General features: G+C 35.6%; 1 protein-coding gene across 5 annotated transcripts in view; it reads right to left on the minus strand.

The window, feature by feature from the left end:
- Window positions 1-12,888, minus strand: part of STK31 (serine/threonine kinase 31) — an 85,321-nt gene that overhangs the window by 59,397 nt on the left and 13,036 nt on the right. For all 5 annotated transcript variants that reach the window (XM_077775441.1, XM_077775442.1, XM_077775438.1 and 2 more), the window contains exons 6-8: window positions 12,096-12,254; window positions 6,914-7,272; window positions 5,755-5,929 (exon numbers count right to left, since the gene is read on the minus strand). In XM_077775441.1, the coding sequence (XP_077631567.1) occupies window positions 5,755-5,929; window positions 6,914-7,272; window positions 12,096-12,254 (693 nt within the window). The remainder of the gene's footprint in view (window positions 1-5,754; window positions 5,930-6,913; window positions 7,273-12,095; window positions 12,255-12,888) is intronic.

Genomic DNA, 12,888 nt, shown 5'->3' on the forward strand with positions numbered 1-12,888 from the left:
AATGCTTATTATTAGTATGCTATACTCAGGTATACTCATGCCCTTCTACTCCCATTTGTTGAGTAGGATGACCATGAAGAATAAGTTATGTTTGTTCTTAACTCTGTTTATATCCATTGGAATTGTTCTTCTAACTCCAAAATTGCATAAATGTAAGAAACAGGAGAGGGAAGGGGCGCCTGGGTGGCTCTGTCAGTTAAGCATCCGACTTCGGCTCAGGTCATTATCTCAGAGTTCATGGGTTTGAGCCCCGTGTCAGGCTCTGTGCTGACAGCTAGCTCAGAGTCTAGAGCCTGTCTTCAGATTCTGTAACTCCCTCTCTCTCTGACCCTCCCCTGCTCCCGCTGTCTCTATCTCTCTCTCAAAAATAAATAAAACATTAAAAAAAAATTTAGAAATAGAAGGAAAAAAAAAAGCTGTTAAATCCTTGAAAATGTGCTTAATGTTTTACAAAGACTACATTAAAATAAATCTTTAACACAAAGTGCTAATGAATTATATGTAGATGAGAACTATAAAATACAAGGGAAACAATCATTTAAATCTAAAAGAACTATGAAATTAAACTGTTTCTCAAAGCATCTTGCACTTATTATTAATCCACTTGTTAAAAAAACTTAGAAATCAGATAAAAACAATGAGTATGGTTTTTAAGACAACAAATAAGACAAACAGAAAATAAATCAAATTTAAACCCAATCACATCAATAATTACATTAAGTAAAAATTAGCTAAACATTCCAATTAAAAGATAGGAGATCAATCTGGATGAAACAGCTTACACTCTACCACATGCTGCTCCCAAGACACACTTATCAGACATAAAGAGACAGATAAAAATTAAAGGATGGAAAAGATATACCATGCAAACATGGGTATTAATACCCGGCAATGTGGACTACAGGAAGCATTCCCAGGGATACTGCATAAAGAGAAGTCAATTCATCAGGAAGACACAACAATCCTAAATGTGTATGCAATTAATAACAAAGTTTCAAAATCACAAAGTAAAACTTAACAAAAAAAGAAGAAACAGACAAAACTACAATAATATTCGGAGATTTCAACACTCCTCCCTGGGTATGGATGAGACAAACAAACAAAAAATCAGTCAGGATACAAAAGACTTTACAATACTATCAACTGATTCGACCTACCTAACATTTATAAAACACTCTACTCAACAAATGTAGAATATATAATTTTTTAAAGTACAAGGAAAAATTCCAAAGACAAACCATATGCTGGGTAATAAAGCAAATCACAATAAATTTAAAAGAACTGAAATCATAAAGTATGCTCTCTGATACCAAGAAATTGACTATTTCCCCCCAAAAAATTGGGGTGAAATCTCCAAATATGTTAAAATTAGGCAACATAATTCATACTTCAAAAAAAAAATCGCAAAAGAATTTTAAAAACATATTTAGGGGTGTCTGGTGGCTCAGTCAGTTGAGTGTCCGACTTCAGCTCACATCATGATCTCATAGCTTGTGAGTTCGACATTTCAGGGCCTGGAGCCTGCTTTCGATTCTATGTCTCCCTCTCTCTCTGCCCTTCCCCTGCTCAGACTGTCTCTTTCTCTCTCTCTCTCAAATAAATAAACATTTAAAAAATTTTTTTAAATCACATAGCTAGTAAAATAAATTTAATAAATAAAAATAAAAAATGTTTAATGAAACCAAAGCATCAAAATCTGTGGGCTACAAATAACATGGTGCCTAAAAGGAAGTATCTTTCAGGGCACCTGAGTGGCTCAGTCAGTTAAGCGTCTGACTTCAGCTCAGATCATGATCTCACAGTTCATAAGCTCGAGGCCCGCACTGACCTCTGTGCTAACAGCTCAGAGCCTGGATCCTGCTTTGGATTCTGTGTCTCCTTTTTGCTCAGCTACTCTGCTGCTCACACGCTCTCTCTCTCTCTCTCAAAAATAAAGATTAAATAATTAAAAAAAAATTTTTAAGGTACTTTAAATAAAAAGAACAAAAGATTAAAAACACTGATATGAATTTCCATCTAAAGAAGCTGGATGGGCAAATTAAAGAGGAAGGAAGACATTCAGAAAGCAAAGAAATCAATAAACTACAAAAGAAACAATTAAAAAAACCAAGAGATCCAGGATGCCTGGGTAGCTCAGTCAGTTAATTAAGTGTCTGACTTCAGCTCAGGTCATGATCTCGTAGTTCCTGGGTTCGAGCCCCACATGGAGCTCTGTGCTGACAGCTCAGAGCCTGAAGCCTGCTTCAGATTCTGTGTCTCCCTCTGTCTGCCCCTCCCTGCTTGTGCTGTCTCTCTCTCAAAAATAAAAATAAATTTTTTAACCAAGAGATCCAAACATCAATTCTTTGAAAACATTAAAAACTTCTTATTTCTTGTCCAACATGTGAAAAGCCTGAAAGTCACCACACCATCTTAACAAGTAAAAAACTGAACAAACTGAAACAACAAGTCTTGAATCTTTACAAGAGGTAAGGTCACAAGGCAAAAACCTGCTATCCCCAAAACTACAGAGACAGGCAAATAAAAGCCATTTACAACTTAACTAGAGCAGAAACTTCTGAGGGAAGCAGTCTGGGGTAAGTAAACCTCAACTTTAATTCACAAATGCTGAAGGCTCAGAGTGAACAACTCAGTTAAAAACTCCAGGCTGACCCAGTCATCAGGATGCCCATCTGTTTTGTGAATCTCTACCAGGTTCTCTACCAAGTTTTCACAATATAAACATAAAAGAAAAGGTCCCTTGAGCTCCCAGCAGGGAAAGGGGAAAAGGAACCATTTTGAAATATGCCAGAGTATTCTGTTCTTAACAAGATCTGCCCTCATGGAAACCATTTAAACCAAGCCTAACTTGCTGGAGTTTTATCAGAGGCTAACTAACCTGAGGGAAGGGAAACACCCAACTCTAGCCCACTCTAGGCACCCTGTCCTACCTAAGGGGATTAGGTGAGGGGGGGAAAGAAGCTTGTGTGGAATTCACAGTCCAGAGACAGAGGACTATAAAATGCCCCTTACTCCCCCACACCTTATCACCACATTACTAAAGGCCTTATTATACCAAATCCCTTTACCCAGGACATCATGCCCAGCTGCCAAGAAAAAATTATAGTATAGTAAAACATAAAAAAACACATTTGGAAGAAATAAAGAATCAGAATCAGATTCAGACATGGCATGAATAGGTACACGAATTGTCAGGCCAGAAATTTTAAACATGATACAATTAATATGCTATGGGCTCTAATTTATAAAGTAGACAACATGCAAGAACAGACAGGCAGTATAAACAGACAGATGGAAATTCTAAGAAAGAAACAAAAAGAAATGCTAGAGATCAAAAACACTACAGCAAAAATGAACTATTTTGATGCACTTATCAGTAGACTGGACATGGTTGAGGAAACAATCTCTGTAATCCAAGATATGTGAATTCCTATGTCCACAAAAAGATATGTACAAAATCAAGCACATAGTGGCTTTATTCATATCAACTAAAAACCAGAAACAACCTAAAAACAAACTGTGGTATATTACTACAATGGAATACTACTCTGCAATAAAAAATGAACAAACTTCTAATATATACAACATAAATAAATCTTACAAACAATATGTTAAGTGAATAAAGTCAGACACAACAGAATATATATCAGAAGATTCCGTTTATATAAAGGACAGGACCAGGAAAACTAAACTATGGTGATATAAATCAGACTAGTGGTTGCCTTGGGTAGGAGGAAGAGAACAGATTGTAAAGAGGCACCAAGGAACTTTTTGAAGTTGAACTAAACATTTTTAATCTTGAGTAGGCAAAGTAAACGGCCTGTAATCCATTTACACTCTTCATTAAGGGGACAGAGGAATGTACTCAGAGAAAAGAAATAAAAGGCAGGTGATTAATATCCTTGTCAAACTAGACTTCTAAAGAAAACAGACTATTTCCTAAGAGGAAGAGATCTTACCTCTGAAATGCCCTCAGGAGGATGTCCCTAGATAAAAGATTAGTATTTATAATGGATATAACCCAAGACTGATGGATTTATGAGACAGAGCTCCCTATGGATATGGGTTTATGAATTTAGTGGCTGAAAAGTCAGTTCAGTTACCAATGCTGACCATTGATTTAATCATTCAAGCCTAACAAAACCCTGATTAAAACAAAACAAAACAAAACAAAACACCTCAGGGATGCCTGGTGGCTCAGTTGGTTAAGCATTTGACTCTTGGTTTCAGCTCAGGTCATGATCTCAGGGTTCACTGGATCAAGCCCCACTCTGGGCAGAGAGCACTGAGCCAGCTTGGGATTCTCTTTCTCACTCGCTCTCTGCCCCTCCCCTGCCAATACACTTTAAAATAATAATAATAATAACAACAGTAATAATTAGATTTTAGGGAACTTCCAGACTGGTGAACACACCAATGTACTGGGACAGTGGCAGGCTAAAATATCCTTGCTCCCCTACCTCACCTCCACCCTCATCATAACATCCTCGATGCATCTCTTTCTTTTATTTGGTTGTTCCTGCATTATATCCTTTATAATAAAACTGTAATCATAGGTACAGCACTTTCCTGAATTCTGTGAGCTGTTTCAGTGAATTACTGAACAAGGGGAATAGGGATCATAAGAACCCTCAATTTATAGGCTAGAAGTGAGGTAGCTGGGAGACGTGATTGTGGCTGGTATCTGAAATAGAAGTCTTATGGGACTGAGTCCTTAATTTGTGGGGTCTGCGCCAACTCCTGGTGCTTAGTGTCACAAATGAAATGTAGGACATCCAGTTGGTGATAGTGAACTGGACAAACAGTGTTGAAATATAGTGTCAGAAAAAATGTACACATTTGGAAAATACACAGTATTCTTAGGGGAAAAAAATGCCCTGAATCTAAGCAAAACTTGAGATCTAACTACCACAAAGGAAATACATGGAGATAAAGGAGCCTCTTAAGGTAACACAGATTAGAGCAATTTAAAGAGAGTTATCATCCAAAATGCAATGCATAGGCCTGACTGGGATCCTGATTGGAAGAAACTAAAAGACATACCTAAAACAACCTAAGAAATCTGAACATTGGACATTAAAAGATATTAAGGGATGATGGTTAATCTTTTAAGTTTGAACAGTATGATGGTTGTCTCTTTTGTAATTATTTTCAACTAGAGACACATACTAAAACATACACAATAGAGTATTATGAATGGGGTTTGTTTTAAAATAACTCAGAGGGGAGTGCCTGAGTGGCTCAAGCCTAACAATGCAGAGCCTGCTTGGAATTCTCTCTCCCTCCCTCTCTCTCTACTCCTGCTCTGCTTGTGCTTTCTATGTCTCAAAAGAGATAAACTTTAAAAAAGTAAAATAACTCACGAAGTACATATTTTTTTAAAAGATTATCCATGTGTTTAATAACTGTAAAAAACAAGTGATGAGTCACAAGGATTAATTATTCAATTCTCTCTCCTTCTGGAATGTTTGAAATTTCTCATAGTTAAGTTTTTTAAAAAAACATAAAAGGAAATATAAATGAGAAATTATTAATTTGTCTTTCACACATTCAATGAAATCCAAAGATGATTAGTTTGGAGTGTAAGACAAAATTTCATCTGTAAACAAATATAAAAAAAGGACAGAATGAGAGAAGGGGGAGAGAAAAGGAAGACAACACAAAGTAACCGAAAATTAAACAAAGAAGAGCAGAGGAGTATATAGATTTCCCAGCTGGTCATTCTTTACCTTAACACCAATGAACATACCATACCTGCAGCTCCTGGATGGTCTGTTGTACTTTGGATTCTAAAGTTTTATAACTTTCAAGAAGAACCTCCTTCTCTGTTTTAAGCCTTTCATTTTCTTCAATCAGTTTCTGGTCCTGCTTAATTTTTGCCAGGCTGACATTAGACCCTAAATTAAAGTCTCCAACAGCCAAACTATCCCTATTAAAAACAAATTCACTCATTTTAAAAACCAAACTGTATAAGGCTGACAGAGATCATAAATATAAACTAAATCATCCTGGACTTTTTACACCATAATATATCTTAAGTTAATTTTGAAAACTAATTTAAAACTTTTATCTAGTTCAACATTATAAAATATTTTAATATAAACTAGGTTTTATAACTAAGTCAAACAATGCCAATACTCAAACATATTCCAACTTCAAAAACAATGCCAACACTCAAATATATTCCAACTGCCTTGTAGCAATGTCAACTCAAGCAAATACAATAAAGGATATTCTATACCAGTTTCTTCCAATTTCTCCTCCCCATCAACCCCACTCCAGCTGACAGTTTAGTTCCTGAGATCCCAACAAATAACTACATCACCCAAGACATAGCATCATGGCTTGGATCATGACACAGAAGTATATAAATGGTGTGATACTTACAAACATTAAACCTGGCTTTCTGCTTCAAGTTTATAATTCAAAATTATCTAAAAAATGAATTCCCTTTATAATAATCAAATTTCATCACAGTAAGTTATCACAGGAAGAACAAAGAATTTCTCTTTTGTTAAAAAAGAAAGTCAAGTCCATGAAACTCGTTAAAATATTCTTAAAGCCATAGAAAAACTTCAAAGTTTCACTGAAATTCTGGCCCTGTCTGAATAATTCAGATTTAGGGATAGATTTTTATTTTTGATAAACGTATTTCAAAAAAATTAGTATGAGGAGTTGGTATGCGAACTTTAAACAACTGAGAAATGATTTTTCTTTCAAAATGGCTTTTAATAAAAATATTCCTGCTAAAACAGAGAGGAATACATGTTTGAGAAACACAGAAATGAGTATCATCCCTCAAAATCTCTAAGAGATGAGGATTCCAAAACATAAGCCTTAACTTTTACTATGACAAGAGCTTCTACCATGAATTAGAAATTAGGTAAGATTAAAATCCCCACGACAGTCTTACTTTGGAAATGTCACATGGTTTCCTGCATCATTTTCATTCTTCAAGTCAAGAGTCATCCTCCCACTTAAACGTCCCTTTGGTCGGCTAAAGGCTGACTGGTTTGATCTGTGTCCCCATGTAGGAATGGGGCTTTTCAGGTTCCTGAGGACAAGCTGACCAGGTTCTGATTTTTTTTCCTCACAGATGTTTGTGCTGGAATTAAGTTTGGATTTTTCCGCAAATCCTTTCTTAGCTACCTCTTCCCCTATATCCACACTGCCATACTCAGCCTGAGCAATAACTGTTCCATCTTGATAGGTTGCTTTAATTCTCATTTTTATCTCCTTTTCAAAAATCAAGCTCCCCAAAAAGGTTCTGCCCTAAGAAAGATGGGAAGGGGGAAAAAAAAAAAAAAAGAGGTAAGCCAACTACACCAACATGTTTCTCTGCATGTATTTTGTTTTTACCCAGTTTTGCAAACAATCATACTGTTTTATTCCGAAATTTCTTACCTAGTAAGAAATACTAGTCTTACCTAGTTGGTGACTATACGCAAATATATTTCTGCATGTGTATGAATATATTCCAATTATACACTTAATAAAATCTTCCTCTCCAGAAGCAGAACTAATACCTGTATAGGCAGCCATATCTATAAATTTTAAATTTTAAAATGTGTACCAATTAAATACCCTAGAATAGCTGTTTTAAGCCAAGAAGACTATGTTGACCATTCTGGCCCCAATGAAATGAAATGATGTCCTGAGGAATACAGCACATAAAAATGAATTCTGGTATCTAAAAAAGGGTCTCAAATTCAACAAAACTTTAAAAATAGTTTTAAAGGCATAATTAGGTACTCTGGTTAGGGGTGCATGGCTAAGTGGGTGAAGCATGTGTCTCTTGATCTTGGGGTTGAGGGTTTGAACCCCATGTTGGATGTAGAGATTACTTAAAAATAAAACCTTAAAAAAAAAAAAAAAGANACAGTATTATAAAGAGTAAAATTAATACTAGTGGTAAGAGTTCTTAATCTTTTCTATGCCACGGGCTCCTTTATCAGCTTAATGAAACTTTTGGAATCCCTCTCAAAAAAATGTTTTTAAATGCATAAAATACACAGAATTACAGAGAAAACTATTTCACTGTAATACATTTTAACCTCAAGTTAAGAAGCCCTATACCTAGAAGAATATATCTGAAAGGGCAGAAGAAGGCAAACTATACATGCTCAAGGATCATCAAGCATCCAAAAAAACCATTTTTTTTAATCCACATACCAAATTACAAATTATTTTAGGTTTATAAAAACACAGGTTTTATAAATTTTTCAAACCATAAAATTTTTAAATATGCACATCCTGAGAAGCTTGAGTTTACCAATAATGCCAATATAGATGGCAAAGATAGTTCAGAAGCCATCTCCAACAAACGAGGGGCAGCTAAGTGGCTCAGTTGGCTGGGCATCTGACTCTTGATTTAGGCTCCAGTCATGATCTCACAGTTCATGGTATTGAGCCCTATGTCAGGGCCTGTGCTAACAGTGCAGAGCCTGCTTGGGATTCTCTCTCTGCCCCTCCCCTGCTCACTCGCTCTCTCTCAAAATAATAAATAAACGTTAAAAAAAAAAAAGGCATCACCAACAAATGAGATCAAGCAAGTAAAGCTAACAAACTCAAAATATAATTCACAGAAATATATCAGATTAAGATTTTGATCAATCAGAATATAGTTTTGGATTAACCTCTTTCATTCAAAAACCCTTGGTTTAAACCCTTGATGCTAAAAGTCTACCTAAAATCAAATACAACCTGGGAGACCTGGGTGGCTCAGTGGGTTAAGCGTCTGACTTCAGCTCTGGTCATGATCTTGCAGTTCGGGAGCTCAAGCCCTCTGTCAGGCTCTGTGCTGACAGCTCAGAACCTGGAGCCTGTTGGATTCTGTGTCTCCATTTCTCTCTGCCCCTCCCCAACTTGTGCTCTGTCTCTCTCAAAAATAAGCATTAAGAAAAAAATCTTTAATAAAAATAAAATCAAGTACAACTTTCACTCCTAACCAATATTAATGGAAGTAACAGTGTCTGAAAATTATTACTGGAATATGCAGAATTCTTAGTATCAAGTAACTCTGTCTTTGGGCAACACATGAATTTAAATGGAAATAATCTACTTTGTACTAAAGTTCCAATTACCTAAAGCTGAATGCTCCAAAGGTATACTACTTCTTGCTTAGAATATTATATGCAAAAATCTGATTTTTAGATTTTTCTCTGAAGTCAAATTCCTTTCAGTTATGGCCACCCATCACAATTAGTTGTTCAGTAAAATTCCCCCTGAATCATATATAATCACAAAGACAGAACCCTAAACTTGGAATAAAATCAAAGTTCTCCTAAATTCTGACTAACAAAAAGAATGACCCAATAGATGATACATGGGTTATCATGTTATACATGATATAACTATTATAACATGTTATACATGTTATAACTATTCATAAATATATATTCTACATATTTTTTAAACATCAAATATTTAATTTTTATAATGAGAAATGTGTTACAGTTCCCATTAAATCTTGCATGCTGGAAAGATATATTTATTTGCAAAACATATTTGATATTTGAAAGGCATAAGATTTATGTGCTAAATAAATCTGGTCATTATTTTAGAACACAGAACTTTCAATGATTAAAAAGATGATGTCATTTTTCTTTTTTTTTATGTCTTTATTTTATTTTGAGGGACAGAGACACATAGTGAGCGGTGGAGGGGCAGAGAGAGATGGAGACACAGAATCTGAAGCAGGCTCCAGGCTCTGAGCTGTCAGCACAGAGCCCGACGTGGGGCTTGAACCCACAGACTTGTGAGATCATGACCTGAGCCAAAGTTGGACATTTAACCATCCAAGCCACCCAGGTGCCCCAATGTCATTTTTCTAAGATATATTTCATTCTGTTTCCCAAACTTTTAAGCTTTATTCAGAAACAAGCATAACTTTCTTTCTACTTTAGTCTACCTAATCTTGTCTGGATATATTAGAAAATACGCAAAAAGGCCTCTGATCTGTTACACCCAAATTCTAATCTCTACCTCTCATTCCCTTATTCTACATAAAAATTTTAAAACAAGGAAGGCCATTAGAGCATAAATCTTCTTCTGAGTGTCAGCATTTGTAACCACCACTCTGAGTATCAATTTCAACTGTGTTATAACATGGGTGTAAAAGTGTTGGTTTAAAATGTACTGAAGATATTCTGGTGCCTAGGTCACCCTCTGGAAGTGCCTCTCTTTCTCTAAATCTCTACTATTCATTTGTTCAAATGCTAGGTAAATTGGATGCTCATGTAACACTTAACAGGCAAGAGCATGGAGATCAGGCATACAAAAATGAATAAAATATTTGTCTCTACTAAAACAGTCTTATCTTTACAAACTCACGATCTTGTGGGGGAAGGAAAAAACCCACAACTCTCCATGCCTTATACACTGAATGACTAAAACACCTGCAGGGGAATGGATGGTGGGTATTAGCAAAGACTTTATACAGGAAATTGTATTTGAGCCTTGAACTGAAAATTAATGGGTAAACATGGGATTCTTGAACTGAGACATTGAAGATAACTATTTTTTTCCAGAAAACATTCCGTTTGCTAATTAGCTAAACTCCAATCAATAGTCTTTTTATTAAACTTAAGCATAAAAACACAAATAGTATCACCTGTAAAAAATCTATGAAGCATACAAAACATTTCCCAGTAACTAAAATTTATTCCTCAGTTCCAAAACCAACTTTTAAAAATGACCTTTTATTCTTGATTCATGTTTGTTCCAATTAACATAAATTTTATATCATCTTACTATGAGAATAGAACAGACTTGAGTTCCAGCCCTAGTTCAGCCATAATTAGCTTTATGACTTTAAATAAGTCACCTAACTGTTCTAGAGCCAATTTCTTTATTTTTAAAATAATGAGGTGAGAGCAGATGAATTCTAAGGTCAGTAAATTCAAGAATATAGGGTTCTAGGGGCGCCTGGGTGGCTTAGTTGGTTAAGCGTCTGACTTTCGCTTGGGTCATGATCTCGCGGTTCGTGGGTTCGAGCCCCGCGTCGGGCTCTGTGCTGACTGCCAGCTCAGAGCCTGGAGCCTGTTTCGGTCTGTGACTCCCTCTCTCTCTGACCCTCCCCTACTCACGCTGTCTCTCTCTCTCTCTCCTAGAAATAAATAAAACATTTAAAAAAATAAAATTAAATTAAAAAAATAAAAATAAAAAAAGAATATAGGGTTCTGGGCTTGCAAGAAATTCAAAATGAGCCTCTACCTTGGTCAAAACATCTACATTAAAGGAAAACATAATAAACTTCAGATTTTAAACCAGAAATTTAGGGCTGTCAATTTACAATAATATCTATGTTTTACTCTGTATTTCTGAAAGTCTTAAGTTCCAAGTACAGAAATGTTTCTTATAGGTAACTATAAGGCAAATAAAATTNTTTTCCTCATGTTACTGATTAAATCATTTTTCACATAAGTTATTTGAGCTACTAAATTAAAAAATACAAATCTAATTACTTAGCAATACAGTATCTCCTCAACCGCAGTAACACCCACCAAAAGAACATCATTATTGCATAGGGGATTTAAAAGGAGGTAGAATTTAAGACTATCCCTGCAACTATGAGATATCTGCCAGAATTAGGTTACTATTCCAATATTTAATGGAAAGAATACAAACTAGAATCTAGATAGTAGAACATCACTGCCAACTACTATACCAAACAGTACGAACCCTTGCCAAAATGATAAAAGCTGATTAATTCACAACTCGACTTTTTGTGATATTTATGGCCAGGGCTAGGTTAAAGATCACTCTTATTTAACAAATACTCCCTCAAGAGCAAAAGATAATAATTATATTATCATTTTCTCCATCATAAGAAATCTTAAACTTTCACATGAGATCAAACTATTGATACTTATTATGTAAACATATATATATATATCACTCTGATCATCATGAGTGTTTACATGGCAAAGATGAGCACAAATAATTGTTTTTGAATCATTCTATAATTCATATTTTTCACTAATTTATATAGGCTTTTATATTAAAGAATTAGCAGAATTTAACTACATTTATATTTTGTTTAAAGCACACAGCTTTACCTCTATTAACAAAAATATTTAAAATCTGTGACTTGCCTGATCAAACTGGGTAACTTCTTGGCCAGAAGGAATCTGTAGTCCCCAAAGTCTATACTTTTTGGCAACACTAGAAAATTGCAGATCCAGAGGAATCTCAACTATATCAGATCGACTTAGAATTTCAGTATTTCCATAGTCAATGTATCTCACCAGACACTGAGGAAAAAATGAGACAAATACTAACACAAGGAAACTTAATTAAACATCTCCAAAGAAATGACTAATTTGCTGCTTTCTGTTAAGTAGCTGTAAATCAAGAGAGGCTTTCACCTCAAATTGACAAAAAGTATTCAGAAACAAGAGCTCAAACAATACCCTCAAAATAAACAAAATCCATTCACAGTTCATGAGATTCCAGTGATTTCTGTTTGGTTGTAAGTTAAATAGTTAAACTGGTATCAGCCAATACTATCAAACAAGTTAAACTAGTATCAAACAGTACTGCTATCAGACAGTACCCCTGATTTCAGTTTAGGTCTTAATCCCAGGGTTGTGAGATCAAGCCCTGTATCAGGCTCCATGCTGAGTGCGGAGCCTGCTTAAGATTTTGTCTCTCTCTTTCCCCACCCCTCACCCCTCTCTCTTTTCCTCTGCCCCTCTCCCCCACTCATGCTCTCTCTTTCTCTAAAATTAAAACATAATAATAAGGGGCGCCTGGGTGGCTTAGTCGGTTAAGCGTCCGACTTTCGCTTAGGTCATGATCTCACGGCTCGTGGGTTCGAGCCCCACGTCGGGCTCTGTGCTGACTGCCAGCTCAGAGCCTGGAGCCTGTTTCAGTCTGTGACTCCCT

The sequence above is a fragment of the Crocuta crocuta genome, unplaced genomic scaffold (genome assembly GCF_008692635.1).
Source record: "Crocuta crocuta isolate KB4526 unplaced genomic scaffold, BGI_CrCroc_1.0 scaffold197, whole genome shotgun sequence".
Taxonomy (NCBI): Eukaryota; Metazoa; Chordata; class Mammalia; order Carnivora; family Hyaenidae; genus Crocuta; species Crocuta crocuta.